Genomic DNA, 21,072 nt, shown 5'->3' with positions numbered 1-21,072 from the left:
TGAACAGAAGAAATGATGGCATTGTTATCGAGTCATGTACTATTCAATGTACATTGAATAAATATATATAAAACTTGGTATGGCCTTAGGATATAACATTTTACGTTAAATCAATGAAAAGACATGCTAGACAGTGCAGAACATTGCACATGCACTGGCAATTAAGACAAGTTGACTGCTGTTCATGCAATTTTATTGTTTCACGGCTTGTTACAGCAATTGACGGTCTTATCATTATGTATGTAGTCAATCATAGTTGTTGGAAAGAAATTGCTTTGTTAGAGCTTATACTTGTTGGGCTTACTGAGACTAACTGATACTTAAATGTGCAGACTTCTTTCTTTACAAAGTTTTCACTCTTAATTTTAAAGTCTTCTAAAGATAGTGTCCTGATACTGATAAACTTATACTTAAATGTGCATTGACTCATTTCTTTACAAAGTTTTAACTATTAATTTTAAGGGTTTCTGGAGAGAGTATCCTGATACTGACACACTGATACTTAAACGTGCATTGACTTCTTTCTTTACAAAGTTTTCACTCTTAATTTTAAAGTCTTCTAAAGATAGTGCCCTGATACTCATATACTTATACTTAAATGTGCATTGACTCATTTCTTTACAAATTTTTCACTCTTAATTTTAAGGGTTTCTGGAGAGAGTATCCTGATACTGATACACTTATACTTAAATGTGCATTAACTCCTTAAAACCCTAGTCCTGCTATGCCCGACCATTCTCTGGTTGCCTATTGTTGTTCTGTATGCGAACCCTGATAATTGCCGGGTTGAGAATATTTCTAGAATTCGTACATTACACCTGCGCAATTGTTGTTAAGCGTTGTAACTAAAATTGAGCAATATCAAACTGGTACCCTTTCTTTCAAATTTTTCTGGGCACTTCAGCAGTGGGGGTATATTTCTGCTCTGGAACTCCAGCAGGACAAGGGTTAAGGATTTATGGAGAGAGTGTCCTGATACCGAATCGGATACACTTATACTTGAATGTGCTTTGACTCCTTTCTTTACAATGTTTTCGCTCTTAATTGTAAAGTCTTCTAAAGAGAGTGTCCTAATACTGATTCACTAAGTATATATGTGCATTGACTCCTTTCTGTACAAACTTTTCACTCCTAATTCCAAGGGTTTATGGAGTGAGTGTCCTAGGGGGAGTGAAATTCAACCATTAACTAAAGTGCTCCATTGTGTGCTAACAATTTTGCTATACTTCTATATGCTGCGTTTTAGGTCCTGTTAGGGTACATTCTTTTAAAAGCTAAGTACTATAGCTAAAGGCTATCCTCCTTGAGAAGTTTTATTACTCATTAGTTAATGGGGGGAAGACTATACAGTCTGAAAAGTAACAGTATAATAAATTCCACTGAGGATTGGGAAATTATCCATAGCAAGATTTTATGTATTCAACATTCACAATCAAAATATTCAAAAACTTTCAAACGTTTGGTCTCTTAGGTATACAAAAGTGGCTCAACTGGTTATGCAAAATAATACATTGTATTTCTCTTGAAAATCTAGCCTAGAAGCTATCCTAGTCTCAGGCTCCAGTCCGATGACTTCTCTAACCTTGCCCAAACGATCATTGAACCAAACTGAATCTCCAGGCTATTAAAAAGATGCCAGCCACAACAAAATTCACGAAACACTTACAAATGGCTGTTAGGGTACTCTAACACTGCGAAAATTGATATATTTGGTATATTTTAATGTTGGATCATGTCCAGAACAAGGAAAATGCAACTGGTACAAGAAATAGCAACAGGTTCTTAATTTCGCTGTGTCTGCGTGTGTCTGTCCTCGTTTGTTTCTGGATTTTGCAGTCAACATAACTCAAGAACCTCTGGATGGATAACGATAATATTTGGTATGTAGGTATGTGTTTGAAAGACGAATGTCACCTTAGGTTTTTGGCCCCCTGGTATGTGACCTCGGTACTGCAACAGAACAGGTTTTAATATCTTTCGTCCTAGACAGGCTATGGTATTGATTTTTTGGTGGCAGCTAGCTTGTTGAAATATTAATTATAATCTCTTACATGTTTCCAAGTAAAGACTTCTCTTAGTTCTCATGTATAAAGCTGACAGGAAGTGGAGGAAGTAGACAGGTCCCTACGTACATCATTATATTCATTACGGCTCTTCCATTGGAAGGCAATTCAGCACCATGAAAAGCCTATTCAAAATTGAGACTGCAATTAAGGCTGAAGAAACCGAATACACACAATAAGAACAGAATAGCAGATACATTTTTGTACACAAAAGGCTTTTTCACATACTATGCTCCTGTTCAGGGTCAGTATCATAAAAGAGGCATCTTCTGCTCTTTCGAAAAAATCATTGTCTCTTTCTCAATAGATTCCATTGTGATCTTTACAATGTTCCGGCCTATTAAAATAGATACTAAAAATCTATTACCTGCAGTGCAATTGTGCAAAGTAGGTCAGCTGTAAACAACGTGTTATCAGTCATGACAGAGTTTGATTAATAATCTTCTACCCCCTATATACCACAAGCCTTTGGGGATTTTGTTAGTGTTTGGTTTGAAACCAACAAATCCATTGATTCAGAAACAGAATAAAGACATTTGGATCCCTGAAAAAGACAGGAATATGGTCGCTACTGTTAATGGTTATAAAAGCGGGAAATGCTGTATACAAGGTTTTAACAATATGAAATTCAATGATATTCACATTATGCATGATTGAAAATCAATACAAACACTAAACACATTTAAAATATTATGTGAATTCAGACAGACTGCATGAACCTTATTACAGCAAATATTTATACTTAAAACGTGTAAAGCATTTTCAGAACAATACCATTTAACAATATCTTTCACATTTCTATCCAATGGTACCTTTGGACAAAACAAAAGCCCAGAAAAGCTGAGGTTGGAGCTCTTACCGATAACAAATTGCACTGTTTTGAAGAAACGGCTATCATAACAACTCTGAAAGGAAATGCTTAATGATCTATTGCAATCATAACAGGCACTTTGGGGATAACGGATCGATACCCTAGATTCTGACACAATCTTATTCATATTTACTCAAGTCTTCTGGGATTGTAGCAGGATGTATTACACACACTGGTCACTGTTGTCATAAACATTTAATGTGTCCCAAATAACAGTGCTGAAATTATCTTGCTATCTTTTATTCATTAGGACTTTAAATTATGTAAATTATATCTTTGTTATGTATTCTGTGTGACCCTTACCTCTTTCCTTATGACCTTAATAAAAAGCAGCCTGCAGGCTGATTTGAGCTTCTCATGAATAAACAATGTATGAAAACAAACAAAAACAAACAAACAAACAAACAAACAAACAATCATATCTATCAAATACTGTAAGTTGACATGGAGAAAGTTCTTAGTACATGATTTGACATTTTTCAATATTTCACAATTTTCTGCAGACCGTATAACTTCAACGGGCATTAATCCCAAATTTCTGCATTTAGGATCCAGTGAGATTTCGTAGGGCCTTTCAGTCAGAATTATAACTAGATCTTATTATAGTTTAGTGGAATATCACTTTCAGAGTTTTCTTCTTGGGGGGGGTTCTGTAAATGATTAATAGGGATGTGAAATACTTTAACATTAGCTATATTGTACAAGCATATCTGAGGTATAAAACCTCCATTAAAACTTTTTTAAAATGTACCTAAAAACTTCATATGTTGACATAAAAGATCATACAGTATTTTGCAACAGACTAATCTAAACAACGAATCAGCTTTTTTTGGTCAACCAAAGAATTTAAGACTTCATTGTAGATACCGTAGTTTCAAACTAAAGGAAAAGTCAACAAAATCCATGTCCTTATAATGTAGAATGTAGATTGAATTAAAAAGCAATTTGAATGCACAATTAGTATCTGATGTTTTAATGTCACTAAAATCACCAAATGGATGATCATGACAGTGAAGGCCAAAGAACTGGTCAAATAAATGCCCAGGTTGTAGCTGAACCATAAAATTGGTATAGTGGCACTATAATTCAATGTTATATGGTAAGTACAAACCTTCAAGGAGAATACAACATCACATAACTGTGGCCATAGAATAGCACAGCACTTAAATGCCATGTACCATTTCCTTTGGCAATAACCAAACCATCATGATAAAAGCAGCTATATTGAAGTTGAACTCCTTCCAAATAGTCTACAGGGCAGCAGCTATCTCCTTTATGTTGAGATTGTTCTCTCAAACAATAACTGCAGAAATAATGTTGAAGTTGAAATAATTCTAACACCAATATCAAAATGGTCTAGGGCAGTGCCTATCTCAATTTCCTTAGCCCTTGGGTCACACAGCTGTGCAAGCATAGATAACACTAGTCACTTCAGCAGGGTACTGGTAAATTGTTCAATGGTTCATTGGTACTGGTAAAGTGGTGTGTGATAAAAAAAGTACATGTAACTACAAGATAGTTTCATTAAAGTTTTATCAAGTTTTGAGGTTTGATTTTCTTTTACTTAAGAATAAGACACATGTAGCAACAGTAAACTGCAGGTTTGCAAGGGCATAAATTGAGAGGATTAAGATTTCATTGGCTTAAGGGTAAGATGCCATGCTTATCAGTATAAGCCAGTCTATCGTTGATGATGGATTGTGTACAGTGGATTTAACTGGGTCACATGAAGTAAGCTGACAGAACTTATCCCTACGGATATATTCAACTGCCATAAAATCAGATAAGCTGTAAATTAAAGTTACTGTCCAATATACTTTGATGAGTATATTGTGGGTCAGATGAACAAATGATATAGCCTGGGTGCCATCCGATTACATGTACTAAGGCTGTGTTAATTTGATTGTATGGATCACATCCTTTGGGGACCTCAACACTGATGCGAGCGTGCGAATTAAAAAGAAAAGTTTGGCAAAAAAAATTGCCGTCATCATATGTGAATAATGAACAACTGAGTAGAGTACAGTATACCAAAATAAACATTGAATTTAATTTTTGTTCTGTCAAAACTTCATCTTTAGAAACAACTTTTGCATTATACAATGTTAGTATCCGTTTTCTGAACTTTTTTGGTGTGCAATTTGCAGCTTGTATTTTACAGCTGCTTTTTACATTTACAGTATGCCACCCCAAAAACTGACGAAAATTGATGCACCCGTATAGATGTCATCAATGTAATCATTATCCTAAATGATTGAAAATACTTCAAATCTTCTTTTACTCCATATCTCTACTAATTATATAATTTTTGTAATTTTATAATAACATTTATTTTCAGTTCTTCAATCTCAAGACTGAGTGTAATGATTGTGCTTAAAAATGGAAGTAACAACCTGGTGTGTGTGTTCACAATACATTTAGTTTCAGTAACACCTTTTACACTATGGTGGCACTAATGAGTACTTTACTGTACAGTCGGAAACTACTCTGAGCCAGTAGTCAATGATATAGGAAATAATACTTGTCAGAACAAAGTGGGGCAATGGGGTATTAGTGTACTATATAGACTGAAGCTTGATTGGTCATACTTCGATAATAATGATCCTAAAATGCCTTCCTTCTTTTGTTCATTGCTGTGAACATCATTCAGCAGTTTGTTACAACTTCTAGAATGCTCCTGCTAATATCAATGCTTGTTAGCTTTAAAGGATAAGATTGTGCTTTACTGCTAAGAGACATAAAAAAAATGAAAGCACTAAACACATCACATCAAAATGATGGTGCTTTTTTAGGCCTAGCAAAGATAATGGTTGAAATTTCCGGAAGCACAACTCTATGGCCACTACTACATTTGAAATCATGAGAAACATAAAAAAAGTTCAAAATAGTCTAACATCACATCAAAATGTGCCTTTACCACTAGGTCTGCAACTTTTTTTATTTGCAAAGTAAGTTTTTCAATAGTCTTTTAGGCTTAGCAATGATAATGATTGAAATATCATGATCATAAACCACTCTCTTTGACCATAGATACTGCTAAATTTATGACGGACATAAAAAAGGAAGCATCAAAAAGTGCTTTAAAAACCTAATAACTAAGTTCACAACTTTCTTCTACTAGAAAAAGTGTTCAACGAATCATTTGAGGTTTAGCGATGATGACAGTTGAAATGCCATGAGGCACTCTCCTTGACCATAATTGCATTTAAGAGGCTTTGAACTAAGACTTCACACAACCATAATGTACAAGGATGCCATTAGAAACATGGTTTAACACTCCATTAGATTACATTTCAGCACCGAGGCTAGCTTTGCCTATCACACTCCATTAGATCACCGTTCAGCACCAAGGTTAGACTCGCCTAACTGTAATCAGGTTGCCACAGGAATATATAATAAGACTTAAAAAAGTGCAATGACATTTATACATACCAAAACTCTTTATCAGTTGCATGCAGTTATGTGAATGGTGGCTAATTGCTTGTGGTCTTCACAATGTAGAAAATTGTAAGTTTTCAGAGGAAAATAGGGGAAGGGTGTGGTTTTGAATGATACAAAAGGCTTAATCAAATAAAACGAAACTCCAAACTGGAATGATGATCATTGTGAAATCAATCAGTAGTTCAACTAAGGACACAATAATGTCCTTGGTTCGACCCTACATTTCTTTTACATAATACATTTTTTGATAGACACAAATGCAGAATGTTGAGTGGATTATGCTTCACTGTAAAATGGTACATGGGGAGAAAATCAGATATAAAGCATGAAAATTGCTGGGAATAATAAAACTAAGATGCATCTAATACACAATGATGAATTCATTATTTCTGAAGAAGAGGGCTGGATTATGAAATTGAAAATCTGGCAAGTTTGCACCGTAATTGTATTTGATATTGGGCACAGATGTTACATCAAGAATCATACTCAGTGTAAGGCCATGGTGATTTGATTATATGAATGACATCCTCTGGGGATCCCAAAACTGGTGCAAGTGTGCGGAAAAAAAAAAGGTTTGGCCCCCAAAAAAGTTACCTTCATCATGAAATCTATGTGGTCAGGAAAGATGAACAAAACTAAACACACCTAGAGTATATGGTATACCAAAAATATACTTCTTCTAAATTTTTGTTATTTCAAAACATGTCTTCTTTGACTTTGGAGTTGATTTTGGCAGTCTACGACATCAGAATCCAAAAATGTTTTTTCCTTGCAATTTAAAGCATGTATTCTCATTTTGTAGCTGCTTTTTACAATTAACCGTATGGCCAAAAACTGTTTTTCTTTTGAAAACAGATGAAAATTGATGTGTGCGCAGATTTCATCCGTATAATCAAATCAACATGGCCTTACCGTATTTAATCTGAACTGCATCGCATGTGTGAGGACACAGATTGGACAAAACTGGGATTTCTAAAACTGGGAGTCATTGAAAAATGTGCAAAAGTTAACTAAAAGAACCATTAATATATTAAGGATCACAGTTATGATCACAGTTTGCTTTGCCTATGGTCTGCTTTAGGTGTACCACTCCAAGTTGACAACCTTATTCTCAGCCATGTGCTACATGCAATACCAGTATAATCGATCAATGACAATTATCATCACACTGAATCCATGTGGGACTACTCTTCCGGACACGTTATTGGCAACTACAAATATAGGACACAATTTTTCCGACAAATTAGCTACAATCAGAACAAGGCACGGCTGACTAGTTTCTGAGAAGGAAGGAACAACACAGTAATTTACGTGTAGATTTCAGCTGGACAGGTGTAAAAGTGGGCTAACCTCAGAGGCAATACTTTAGAGAAAGGTAACATAATTAGCCTCCGATGCAGACTCCTCCCGGCTGTTTTCTTTTGCATGTTACTGTTTTTATACTATTACATTTTTTTATTGCTGGCCGGGATAACATAATATTGAAATCTAAATCTGTATGATTTTTTCGAAAATTGGAAATTTGTATCAAGACTTGTGCACGCTTTTTTCTGATTTCAAACTCACTAAGATTAAGGTCTAAGCTAATTATTAATTATTTATGCTCGAACATTCATATATTCACTTGTTGATGACATACATGTATGTACTTTATCCAAACAGTTTATTTCAATCTACTATTATCTTGTTGTCATTGCAGGAGTGTATCATAAAGTGCTAATTCAAAACATCTTATTCCAACAGTTAACCATCCAACAGTTTCAGAACAATTATTATTTATAGATAGAGCCGATAGATTAGGTTTAGTGATAATAATAACGATTACAATGATATTAAAACCATGCATCCTATATAATGTCATGATGATGTACATGGCTCAATGCTAGATTGCTTTCAAGCTCACTGGATAAAAGAGACCCAAATTCCTATTCTGTACACTACAGTGTTCAGATCTAGAAAGCCCATCTGTAAATAGGGGTGACTTTGACAGCGGTGTGCCGGCTAGATTGAGCCTTATCTACACTCAATAATTCAGTATTCGCCAGCCTAGAAACTTATAAGTAATACATCACCTTCTGTATAAGGGAATAGGTAATGTGGCAGAATGGTACTGGAGTCAATTGCAAGTCTAGAGTTGTTGTGCATAATTCAAAGAGCAGGAGGAAGAAGGAGAGATAGGTCAGCTCCTATGCCATTTTGTTTAAAAGTAACTGTCTATTCTTTATTTCTCATGTCTGAAGGCTTTATCTAACAATTTAACAATTTGGTCATTAGCAAAAACCCAGTATTTTGAAAAACATGTATGGTTAAATTAGCATTGAAAGCCTGGCCAAAGCTATGTGTTTTTATTTATAGTTTTAATCATTTAAAAATGTATTTTTGGGCCCAACTTGATTTTGAAATCATACCTTGCTATAACCTGTTCTTTGAAAAGAAAGAGCTGCTGCATTTTTTTGCAAAAATCTTTCTCTGCAATACATTTGGGATATCCGTGATAGTTTCCAAATTATTTGTACCATGTTAACTAGTGTGTAACATTTACAAAATGGCACACATTAACCAGAAGCCCAAACATTAGCCAGCATTCCCTAATTTTCCCAAGAGTACCCAGAAATCCCAAGGACAGGTTCTCTCTCCACTTGTCACTAATGGCCTATTTGATGGACCGGGGTCGCAACAAGGGTAACCACCAGGCTTCTATAATTGCAGCCCTGCTTGAAAACCATCCCTCACTTTACTTTATACACCCCCCCCTCTGTGACACATCCTTCCCTTCAAGCCTGACATTTTGAATGGTCTGTTTTAATGAGACCATATGAGGTGGCTTTTGAGTGGAGTCTTACTTAGCACCAAGGACAGGGCCATGATGTATTCGGAAAGGTAGAGATTAACCTTTAACAGTGGCAGACAGATGTTATCTGTACTTCCATTTTTAGACAGGGCTATGTATTATGTAGCTGGATGGAACTTTTTTACAGATTAGGGTATGTATCACAATGTCATGTGAAGGTCTGGAGAATTAGATTAACATTCCATAGCAGTGTGGTCTTGTTTAGTGTTATTGGCTTATAATGATTGAAACTAAAGGTTCTGGGTTCGAATCCCCAGCATTTGGCCCCAATGTAGTACCCTTGGGAGAGGCACTTGAGACTTATTTCCTCCCTGAAATCAAGTGAAAATAAGTAACTATAGCTTCAGTCAGTGACGTCCTCTTGAATGGGACATAAAGCTGGAGGTCCCCTGTTTGCAGAAAGCAAGGTTAAAAGAAAAACACCACACTTATATATATCGAAAAGATTCTGGTGTGAGTGAAACAAACCTTACAGTCTGGTTTTATAACAGCTAAGGCACATACTGTACAAAACAGTAAGACAGCTTACTGGTTGTGCAAAACAAACTGTACAAACTTTAATTTTAAATCACTCTTTTACCAGTCTTTAAAGATTCCATAATGGTCATATCTATATAAGATCTTACCCAACAAATTGAAGTTCTTATCCGGCGTATGCTGTTTTGCCACCAAACAATGTAACTTGATCCTACATGATGCCAATGCCCTTGAAGCTACCTTAAGTGAAAGCATAGCAAGAAGCCAAGAAAAAATTCCTTTCAAACTCCAAGGGCAAATGTTGAAAGATTGTGGGTCAAAGCCTTGAAAAAATCCTATGAACATTTGCCATCTGCTGCCATCATATAAACCTGGCAAACCAGAAGCAGTTCATAGTTTCTTATGAAAACCTCAACTTCAATTGTAAATAATATGTGCTTGTGTGTTATGTGTTGTTTTGCATGAATTTATTTACAAACCATCTTTTAAAATATGGAACTGCATAATTATTATGTAGAGTCCAAAAATACATGAAAGTAGTGTGTAACATACTTGTATGCTGTTGTGTAAAACCTTGGATAATAATGAGTGCAGTTGTTAATCAACTTGTAAGACATACAGTCTAATAACGCCATTGGTGACAAAAAAAAATTACAAGAAATGTTCAGAATTTATAATTGAATGTCATAAATAGGCATATCAGCTGATTTTCTGACAAATGTTTTAGTCAAATAATGTTTCACTGCAATTGTTTTTACCATAGCCAATTCACCTGTTCTCTTTCTGTAGTTTAATGTCATTCATTATCAGAAACTTTTATTGCATGTCCTTTTTTTTTCAAGATCACTCAATCAATTCCTGCCCTAAAATTCGTATTATCTTCCTGGCTACACAGTTCAGCAGTGTATTGGTACAAAATTACATGTGCAATGGCAGCCAGTGCTGAATTGCTGCAGGGTTTACAATCACATAATACACAACAGTAGTAGTAATACATATTTGCTCCACACTTGCACTTTGTGGAACTGTTGTAAGGGTCTGGGCGGCTGCCATTAGGCGCCAGCAAGTGACCTCAATACGACCTTCCCCAACCAAAGCCAGGTACCCATTCACACCTGAGTGGTGTGAGGAAAGTCATGTTAAGTGCCTTTCCCAAGGGCACAATATTGGGGCATAGCAGTGGTTCCGAACCTGGGACCTCTTGGTTCTGGGCGAAATACCCTACCGATTGCGCCACACAATGGTACAATCCTACAATGCCAGTCATACCTAATATACTTCAATATCGAATCCTTTAAATTGCTATGGTTGTGCACGACTGCATATGACCTTGGCACTTTCCTAGCCGGATCACTGAATACATGAGAATTGAGGTTGAAGAACATTTACTCCTGAGTGCACTTTGCGTGTGTGAGATGGATTGAATGACAATCAAGACAGCATAAAATGATTTTTTGCATTTTCCTAAAATACAATTTGAAAGTGTTACCTATACTCATATACGGTCAGTTGCATTGCTTTTTAATTTTGGCATTGTGTAATATATCCATATAATGTGTGGACACTTTTAAAAGAAGATATTCCAAAGTCTAGCTCAACAACCATCAAGTAATGGAAAAATATAACCAAGCTGATAACAAACTTCACCCTCTAAAGATTCCAATGGCATAATGTACTGTAATGCAATAAATGGGCATGTTTTATAGGTCAAAAGATGGACTCAAAATCTTTTTTCCAATAAGTGGTCCATAAAGTATGACATTCACAAAAGAGAAATGGGCAATAGAGGGTTTCTAAACTGCTAGAGGCTTAACTTAATGGTAGAATAGACGGAAATGCCTTTGGTATATGGCAAATGGAATGGGCTTTACCATAATCATTGTTTCTGTCACATGTGGTGTCAGCATATCATGCAAGACATAAGGACGTTTCAATGTAATTGCATTTAAGTTTGCAGGGATTTGATTTCGTGGTAGAAAGAAAATGGCATGTTGGTGGTGATTCTAAGTTTGCGTTTGAAACAATTATAGCAGCTCTACATAGTGTCACATACTGGAAACACTGGTGGTTTTGTGGAAGGCCAGTCAGAAACCAAGATAGCTGCGTAAATACCATAACAAGTGCCTAATAATACTGTACAATGTACATTACATAGTGCTTAAAAAAGGGGGTATAGGTGGGCGAAAAATGCTTGCGGTAGTTTTAAATTTGCGCTTATAAGAGTTCACCGCAAAAAACGCGAACATAAAACCAAACTGCGAATATTTCTGCACTAAGTCTTACAGTATTCTGTTGAAAAGCAATCAGAGGAACAAACCAGAGCTAGAATGCATGCTAAGCTAAGCCAAGCTGTCAGGCAAGATAAAAGATGTATGATAGTACGACATTCAAACAGCTGCAGGATATAACAGGACATCTGTCATCAGTACCTCTCAAGCCACACTATGGTTTATGGTCCCTGAAATATGTGGTAGTAAAGATCTCTGAATGGCACTAAAAATGAAATATAATCATGATAATGATGGTAATAATGGCATTATTAGAGAGTTTAGCTGAAAACCATCCTTGCAACTTATTAGATTTAATTGGCATAATGAAATATTTTGTAACAACTAGATAAGATCTGAAGTAATAGTCTACAGTGTTGTAACTGAAATTCAGATATCTATTTTGAAATGGCATTGAGAGTGTGAATCTTTTACTTGTGAACAGTAGTTAGATCAGACAAAATCATTATTGTAATGATGAAAAAAAAACTTGTATTGTCACCTACCAGAGATTTTCAAGGGTATGGAACCATCCAAACTTGAATACAATAACTAAAAAAATTATCCAGGCATGTAACTTTAGACCTTATATGGCAAGTTTATATAATAGAACCTGTAACATTTTATCTGGTCATCCAGTGTCCTGGGTTAACTGATTACTTCATAAAAAACTGTCATTTTGGAGGTTTTAGAAACTGTTTTAGAATTTCAGCTAAATACCCCCATCCCCCATATTGAATACTTTCAGAATGGAGAATTTCTCAGAAGCTGACGACAGTGTAATGGGGAACTTTAGGTGTTAAGCATACATCATTTGGCAAGGAAAGAGATTGGAAGAGCACCGGTACCTCAGAGCTGATACAAGGCTATGACAGCTAGCATGCCCTTAATAACTCATATTATGACGGATGGTTGCGTTTGAAATTAGGTGACTCTGTGATACATGACTGAGTATAGTGACTGATGAGTTCCAGCATGTTGCATGCATGAATTAAAATGAACTGAAGAAATAGGTTGCACAATTATATACAACACTGGTTGAGTGAAGCTGGAAACTTTTCAACTGAAACTTTTTTGATACTGTCAGTCTCAAAATATTTGCAGCAGTTTGAATTCATGTTTACCTTTTTGAAGACGTCAGTGACCTCTCCGCAGTGAAATCATCACAACATGAACTTTTATTCAGTTCGATTTATGAACATTATGTGTGCCCACTGCAACTTTAAAACCAGCATAGTTTACATCTATTTTTCCCACCACTGAGAATTTCAAACAGTAGTTTGCAGTGGGAATAGCACTGACAGCAATATTCTACAGATATGCTGAAAAGCAATATTCTGCTATGAAATACAATGTGCTGCAGGGCAAAACAAATTGAATTTATTTATATTAGATAAAATATAAAGTGCCTCAAAAGCAGTCGGGTATCTTTATTGATTATGCCTGGATGAACACTTGTATGCCATGAATATTGGAGCAATCACTTATGATATTAACTGGAATTACACAGTGTCACTTAACATTAAACTGATCAGTATAGTAGTGCACATTTTCAATGACAATTTGATTCCTTCTATCAACTATTACACAGAAAGGACAAATGGTTAAAGTTGTTAATACTATTTACCTACCGTATTGTCTCAAATAAAGTACACACTTTTTAGACATTTCAAAATTCAAAAGGCAGCACAAATCATTGCTTAAGTCAGGGTGCGTACTTTATTTGAAGTTATTGCCAGGACAAATTGGAAAAGGACCTTATTATTCTTAGACAATACATAATATGGCTACCATGTGAAGTTCTCTTTTGAAAGTCTACTGAGTCAGACTTTACTTTGCACTTACACCAAGTGTCTGGCCTATGCAGTTTAGATCTCTCTGTGGGGCATTCATAGCCATTGGCTCATATTGGCTTGTGTAACAGACTGACAGTGATAACAAGATTGTTTTTCAGATATTGGACTGCAATCTCGCAGGAGTGGTACAAGGGGAGATTGCTATTGACTCTTTAAGTGCATATGTCTTTCTATTTTTGGAAATCATACTGACTTATCATGTTGAGTTTGCATCAGAATGAAAACTTATTAAGGAAACATCTGAATGAAAAAAGAATTATCATAATTATGTTAAAGTTGCAATACCTCAAGGTGCTACGGACAGATCAAAAGGGATGAGCAAAAAATGGAAGAACTTCAAGACATTTGCCCTGTGGAAAATTTGAGAAGAAGAATTGACTGAAGTAGATAAAAGAGACTTATCATTAAAATTGTATCTAGATGAAGTCTACAGTCTGAGTCACTACTAAGAGTCTAAGAGTCTTTAGAGGAGACCTAGTATTTAAAACATAATCTGAGTTTTAATTAATAATTTCTGTTTTCAATTATTTAGTTATGTCTCAATTTAAGACTTTAATGCAACCTTTCTTATCTTATTTTTCCTTAGAGTCAATATTACATTTCTGTTATTGCCTGGGAATTTTGGCAGCACTATCATATGATGGCTTTATTAGAAATCTGTGAGTGACAAGGTCAAGGCCTTTGTTCACATGGGGGAGGATCCACAGAGCAATAATTCCTGGCAGCTGAAAAGATGATGTAACAGTGTCACAATTGATACTACAGTCAAAAAGTTTATATTACGACCTGGTAGACTTAAGCTGCTGTCTAGCCATTTTAATGTAGAGGAAAGAATGTTGACTATAAGTATTCAGATATTTCTTGAGGTAAACTACGATCAGTCTTTGTACTGACAGTAATGTCATTATTTCTGCCAGTTAACATATGACTGCCACATCTAAAACATTGCATTCAAGGAGATCTAGACTAGCAAATATAGCATCTTTCAGTAACCTCCAAAGTATGCACACTCTAGATAAAAAAAAAGTGTTTAAGACATTCTTGAGAAGGCTTCCTTAAATGTGGTGGTCGTGTTATACATGTACAAGAATCTTACCTGGCGGAATTATGTTATTCCTTGACTTGAAATCACTTTGACAGGTTCTAAAGTGCTCATAGAAAATGTACACTCGAAATTAAAACCAGATACTTTAATGTGTAGCCTGTATTTACACAAGCTCTCAGACGGAGGTTACTGACCCCTAGGGTTAAAGGCGGTTACGGACACCGGCTGGACACTAGGAGCGCGATTCGTCAGGCTACTTTAATGTGGTTCTTTAAATACATTTAAGACTGCATGGAATTTGACAGAAAAGTATAGTAAGAGCTTAACATATACAGTAACTCTTCCACAGCCCAAGGACGTGATCTAAACATAAATTACTATCACGCACTGCAGGAAAGTGAATGCATGACCATTATTCTGAGTTATTGTTCAGTAAATTAACTTTCTCCCTGCTGTCTAACTGTGTAACCAATAGCGAATGGGGTAACAAACAGCTGCTTTAGTATGCTAAGGGTTAAACTATCTTTAACTCTAGCGTTGGGAGTAGACATTAAATACATTGCGTGTAGACCAGTGAAAGTACTGTAAGTGCTGAAGAGCGGTAATGTACAAATCTACAGGAAGGTGTTGCATAAAAAGATTAGTCCCAGTACTAACAACGTGATAAAGGCAGCTCACAGTAACATAATAAGATTTAAGCAAAATCGATAATAATCCCTGGCCAAAGAGGTCCCTTGGTAATGATATTTTAACTTACGGGTTTATTGCATACACACGTCATTAACACATCAGCTGGCTGATGCAATAAAATATGTATTGTAAATAATGTTAGAAAAGACCTTGAAGCATAGATTATAGACTCAGGCTGCCAATCTTTAGAAAAAGCCATAGGGTGCTAAAACACCTGATAAGTATTCAAGTGAAGTACAAATTCACGATGACCTGATTTTATTGTGACTTTGATAAAGCTATGGGCATGATGATATCAACCAGATGAAATTGTCAATATGTGGGTTGCAAACATTTTGGAAATGAGCCATAACAATATTTCTATTGTTGGAGGTAATAATGAGTACATGATTGTATAATTATCACACCAAAAGGCAAACAAAAACAATGTTGCGGACAATGATTAACCGTCAGAGATGGATTTGACTGTGAATATCATAATCAATAAATTCTGCTGACAAGGCTAAGTGCAGTCCATAATTGCCAAATTTGCAATTAGTCTGATACAGAGAAGCAGGGTTCTAGCTACTAGGTTAATTTTTTTTTTCCATCATGCAAATTCCCATTGACAAAAAGATCCTACAAAGAGTCTTCTTTTTACTGTCACCTTGTACAAATTTCTATCAATCTATTCAAATTTGGACATTTTTACATCTATACTCATAGCGTTAGACTTTGTTCGTCAAGGTTGACACAATTGTTTAAAAAATTTTTCATCATATGCAACAAAATTCCGTCAAATGATGGAATGACAGGCGCTCTGCAGAGAAGAAAATAACACCAGTCTGAGAATGAAACCGACTTTCAAGGACAGTAATAAAAATTAAGATTAAGTAGAAAATCAGGATGATCAAAAAGCATTCTGCAACATCAAAACATGACATTAAAAAGTAAACATAATCTTCTTCTCTGTAGACACTTGAGTATTACGAATAGGATTTTGTTTTTCTAAAGCCCTTTGGGCCATTCTCTGCTGCAGCATGATAAGCAAGATCAAGTGAAAGATTGATAGCCATGTTATTTTCGAAGGTTAGGAACCGTTAAAACAGAGGCCAGAGATAATCCTCTAGAAAATGATTTTTTTTCTCTTAATGCCTGACATAATCTTTGAATTAATAGTCTGGATTTTAAGGCTCTTTTGAGTTTATGAGAGTAATGGAATATGAGAGTGTCAAATCGAATTACAATTTATTATATGTATTTACAAGGTCATCTTTGATATTTCAAACAGTGAAAAAAAAAAATCATAATTATACAAATGTCCTCAATAATATGATTTTTTTTTCTCTTAATGCCTGACTTAATCTCTGAGTTAATAATCTAGATTTAAGGCTCTTGAGTTTACAAACTGCAATATGAGAGACAGTGTTAAATCAAAAGACAATTTATAATAATTGTCTTTTCAAGGTCATTTTGAACTCTGATATTTGAACAGTGAAAAAAAATCAAAAATCATAATTACACACACACACACACACACACACACACACACACACACACACACACACACACACACACAAACTATTGTTCCTTATTTTGCTTCGTAGGTGGGTCAAAAATCATTTTAGGTAAAGGGTTGTCTGTGAACCAGAGAGTCAAATTTGGATGCTCAATTTTCATTTTGTTTTTTGTTGCATTGAAAACTTGCCCGCAGACGGCGAAATCAGTCGCAACAACATAACGGAGATCAATAGTAAAAATTGGAAGATGCAACTTTCTGGGCTTAACATTATTGGCACTTTACATGCTGGATCATAAAAATCTATATCATGATTGCCTGCCTGGCTAGGAGTCATAAAATGACGATATCGTTGATGGTATTCTGTATTGTCGTTGAACTTTTAAGGAAGGAATTAATCCAATTCTTTTGAATGAACATTTTCCCTTGTCCACCCCCCCCCCCAAAAAAAACAAAAACAAATGTATACACGCAGTATCTGAATGTAAATGTTGCAAAGACTGTAAACAGTTGATAATTGAAAAAATGCACAGTCAGTCATTATCAATTTCAACCTTCATCAGCCCCATTTTACTACCTCGTTGGGCAAGGCCATTAATTGATTTTATGACATAATGATAAAAGGAGAGACGTCCATCAAATTATATTGCTGCAATAATAGGAATATGACGTTGACAGTTCAAACCCTAATGACTTTGAACTCAAACCTACCTTCAATTTGTTCTTGACACAAGTATATTCAAGTCACTGTTTCTCTGCACATAATAGTCAGTAACTGTTGTATATTTAGTTAATAAACCCCTTATATTAAAAGGTAGCATCAAGTCTAAAGAAAATTCAATACTGCAATAATTGATATGTTCGGATAGATCGTACAGTTTATGTAAAGTTACATTTTGTAATGAACTATGATGGATTAGAATCTGTACTCCTGATAAGTAATACTCCAACACTGAAGACTTGCCTAACTTAAAGTTAAAGATTGATAATCTTAAACAGAGATAATTTGCAGTGAAGAATTAGCTGGTAACTCGGTCTCAAGATTGATTTTTTGAAATTACTAAATCTTCCGTAATTTCAACATTGTCAAAAAAAACCTTTTCCTTAATCCTATATAGATCTAACAGACTTGCAAAAATTTTCTCTCCTTTTCTAAATACATCTTCTTGTTAATTAAAAAAAATATGTCCAACATTCCGATGGTGTATAACGCCAAAAAACGAAGATAGTAAAAATGTCAATTTGGTCTTACAGCCGATCCTTACGGCACTTAAGGTAAAGAGGAATCCCACAAGCAATTTACCATTCGCTCAGCGCAGGAGTCATTCATGTGTAAAGGAACAAAAGCTTACTGATGCCGAAATGACTTTGTTATGCTATGACTTCATCGTTATAGCCAAAGACCAAATTTAAGTAATTCTTTCATCATTCATTATATATCAAAGACCTGTAGTGATACACTACATCTACCCCTACCTTTCAGCTTGGAAAACATCTTCTTCAATTCTTCAAGATCCTTGGAGGAAGTCACTCTTCAGCAGGCCTTTTCTTGAAGAATCCTGCAGGAATTGTCCCTACGAAGCAGTCCGGAGCTCCCCTGTAGCTGGATGTGACTTCCCTTGGTATAGAATTTACTGTGTTATTGTGAAGAACAGATTCTGAACCTGGCGGTTTTGTGATGTAAACACGAGCTAAGGCTTCCTTCACCGCTACAGGATCCCCACAACGTCGCCTGAAAATACACTGATTATGTGGTACTTTCCCCTTAAGTCTAATATTCTTTCTCGCACAATGACGAACGAAGCATCCTCAGAAGGAGGGATAGCCGGCAGCCACCGCACAAATGTCTGGCATTCTGCTGAAATCAATACATGGAATAGTAGCGGATGCCAGAGGCAGCGGTGTGTCAGGACTACTTAGCTTGTGTGAAGGGACTGCGTAATCTGGCAGAACTCAAGCAGTACTGGGCCAACTCAATGCAGCTGCTAGTTTCTGGAGTTCCAGCCGAAGAAGATAGGAGTCAGAAAACATGTACATGTGAGAGATTTCCTAGAGACGCTAGGGTGATGGATGTCACCTGAAACATCCGGAAATAATCTCCATAATTTATTCAGTAGTAGACTGTTTAAATTGTATATTAGCGTGGGAGATTAAACTGCTACCTGTATACTGTTAGTAGCAAAGGAAAAACATTTCTGAAGGCAAATTTTTGAAATGCTTTCAGAGTAGCTTGTTTTTCCCAAACAAAACATCGTCATTTGGGAGAACTGAAGCAGCACCGAGCCAACTAGACAGTCGCTTGTTTTTGGAATTCTAGCTGAAAAACATGAGAGATACATTAATTTTGTAAACTGCTACCTGTGTATACAGCAGCATTACGGAAACATTTCAAAAGGCATCCTATGCTTTTAGAGTAGCTTGTTTTTCTCAAATGTACAATGTACGTCAGTCACGAAAAAGCAAAAACATGTAAGTTTGTATACAAAATATATATAGAAGAGGCGTAAGCTTTACAGTTGCAGCTCTACAATAGGATCTAGGCTACGTCATTTAACAAGATGGTGTTTTTGTGACAGACATATATACAGAGGGACCTATATCAACTATTGGATCAATATTCTCTGCGTAGATTGATGTCATCAAAAACAGATAAATCTCTGCACAATTGACATTCACATCAGTTGCCTGATTATTTGTGAGCTACTATAATGCATCACATTTTAACTGCACTGTCACACTGTGGCAGATGTTCTGAGTGATATTAATAAAACAGTTCTATGACTCCCACATTATGATTGCTATATAATTACAGTATTCAGAATTTGTGGATTAACATGATGCTGTAATTCTTGTTTCTTTCCCTGCAACTTTTTCACTGTTTTCACGGTCACCTCTGTATCGTGAACCTTTCATCACAGTGAACAAAAACATTTACTGTTTATTATTTATGATTCCTTCACACATCCGTTCTGTAAATCACTTTCCGCCACAGTTAAGTTAAGATTCAGTGAAAATGTCAATTTTCTTTACACCGTGATATTTTGCTAACTGTGAAGATAAAGTTAATTACACTGTGCTGTAATTTATACATGTAGTTATTATCATCATAGCTTGCTCCACTGAAATGTCCAAAATATTGTGTGCGATAACAGTATCATCATCATGATACTATAGTATTATAATCATAATCATAGTATCATGATTACACTGTTATCACACAGGATATGTTAATTGACATACAGTAAATATTGACATTTTTGCAGTGTTTTATGTTCTTTTGATTTTTACTGCACCATGAACTTTAAGTGTAATGAACTTACTAAGTTAACTTATCAGGTAAATTTTTGGTTATTTCACACAGCAGGTAAATATTACAGTACCATTACGATATTACGTGATAGATCATGTGTGTCTATGACAATCAAAATCAAGTACGTTATTACTTCACTATGAAAATTGATGAATCTGCAAAAGAACAATAAATTTTCAAAGTCTTCCTAGTGCCAGTAGCGCAGAAAAATTTATTCATTGACAATGATCTATCTGTTTATATCTGATCTATAATGTATGTGTCGGAAGATCAAAGAGCTGTTTTCTTGACTGTCTCTTTATAATCTTTAGTGGCAACTTGTCTGCAAAGTTATCCATGGAATTTTTCTTCAAGGTTTGCCAACAAACTGCCAAGTTCTGCATGACAGCTTGAAGATTTCAAGAAAAACAGCTTACAGTAAAACATGTTTCTTCAAGTGAGGATTGCTACAGGCTATTCTAGATTTTAGATTTTCCTGGGCCACAAAATACTTTGAACTGCATGCGACTGCCAAAGGCATAACTTCAATCTTTCTACTACGTCATTGTTTCATGTTGTATGTTTTAGACCTCTTGCTTGTCATCCTTTCATGATACTTCATATCAATTTACCATATCAAGAGCTTCCTGGCTTGAAAGCTTATTGATACAGATAGCAACATAGTGTGCTATGATTATTATCTTAAAGACTGTCTTAAATCATG

The 21,072-nt window shown here is 35.5% G+C and overlaps 1 protein-coding gene across 2 annotated transcripts in view; it reads right to left on the bottom strand.

The window, feature by feature from the left end:
- LOC136448273 (cGMP-dependent protein kinase 1-like) overlaps positions 1–19,062 on the bottom strand; it is a 92,344-nt gene extending 73,282 nt beyond the window's left edge. Inside the window, exon 1 of one of the 2 annotated variants that reach the window (XM_066447607.1) lies at positions 18,536–19,062. In XM_066447607.1, coding sequence (XP_066303704.1) covers positions 18,536–18,554 — 19 coding nt within the window. In that variant the 5' untranslated portion in view covers positions 18,555–19,062. The remainder of the gene's footprint in view (positions 1–18,535) is intronic. The other variant, XM_066447606.1, reaches the window with a different exon arrangement.
- Between the last annotated feature and the right edge of the window lie 2,010 nt (positions 19,063–21,072).

This window comes from Branchiostoma lanceolatum, chromosome 14, assembly GCF_035083965.1.
Source record: "Branchiostoma lanceolatum isolate klBraLanc5 chromosome 14, klBraLanc5.hap2, whole genome shotgun sequence".
Lineage (NCBI taxonomy): Eukaryota > Metazoa > Chordata > Leptocardii > Amphioxiformes > Branchiostomatidae > Branchiostoma > Branchiostoma lanceolatum.
Note: the sequence above shows the minus strand (reverse complement) of the source record. Positions and strands in the feature narration are given on the sequence as shown.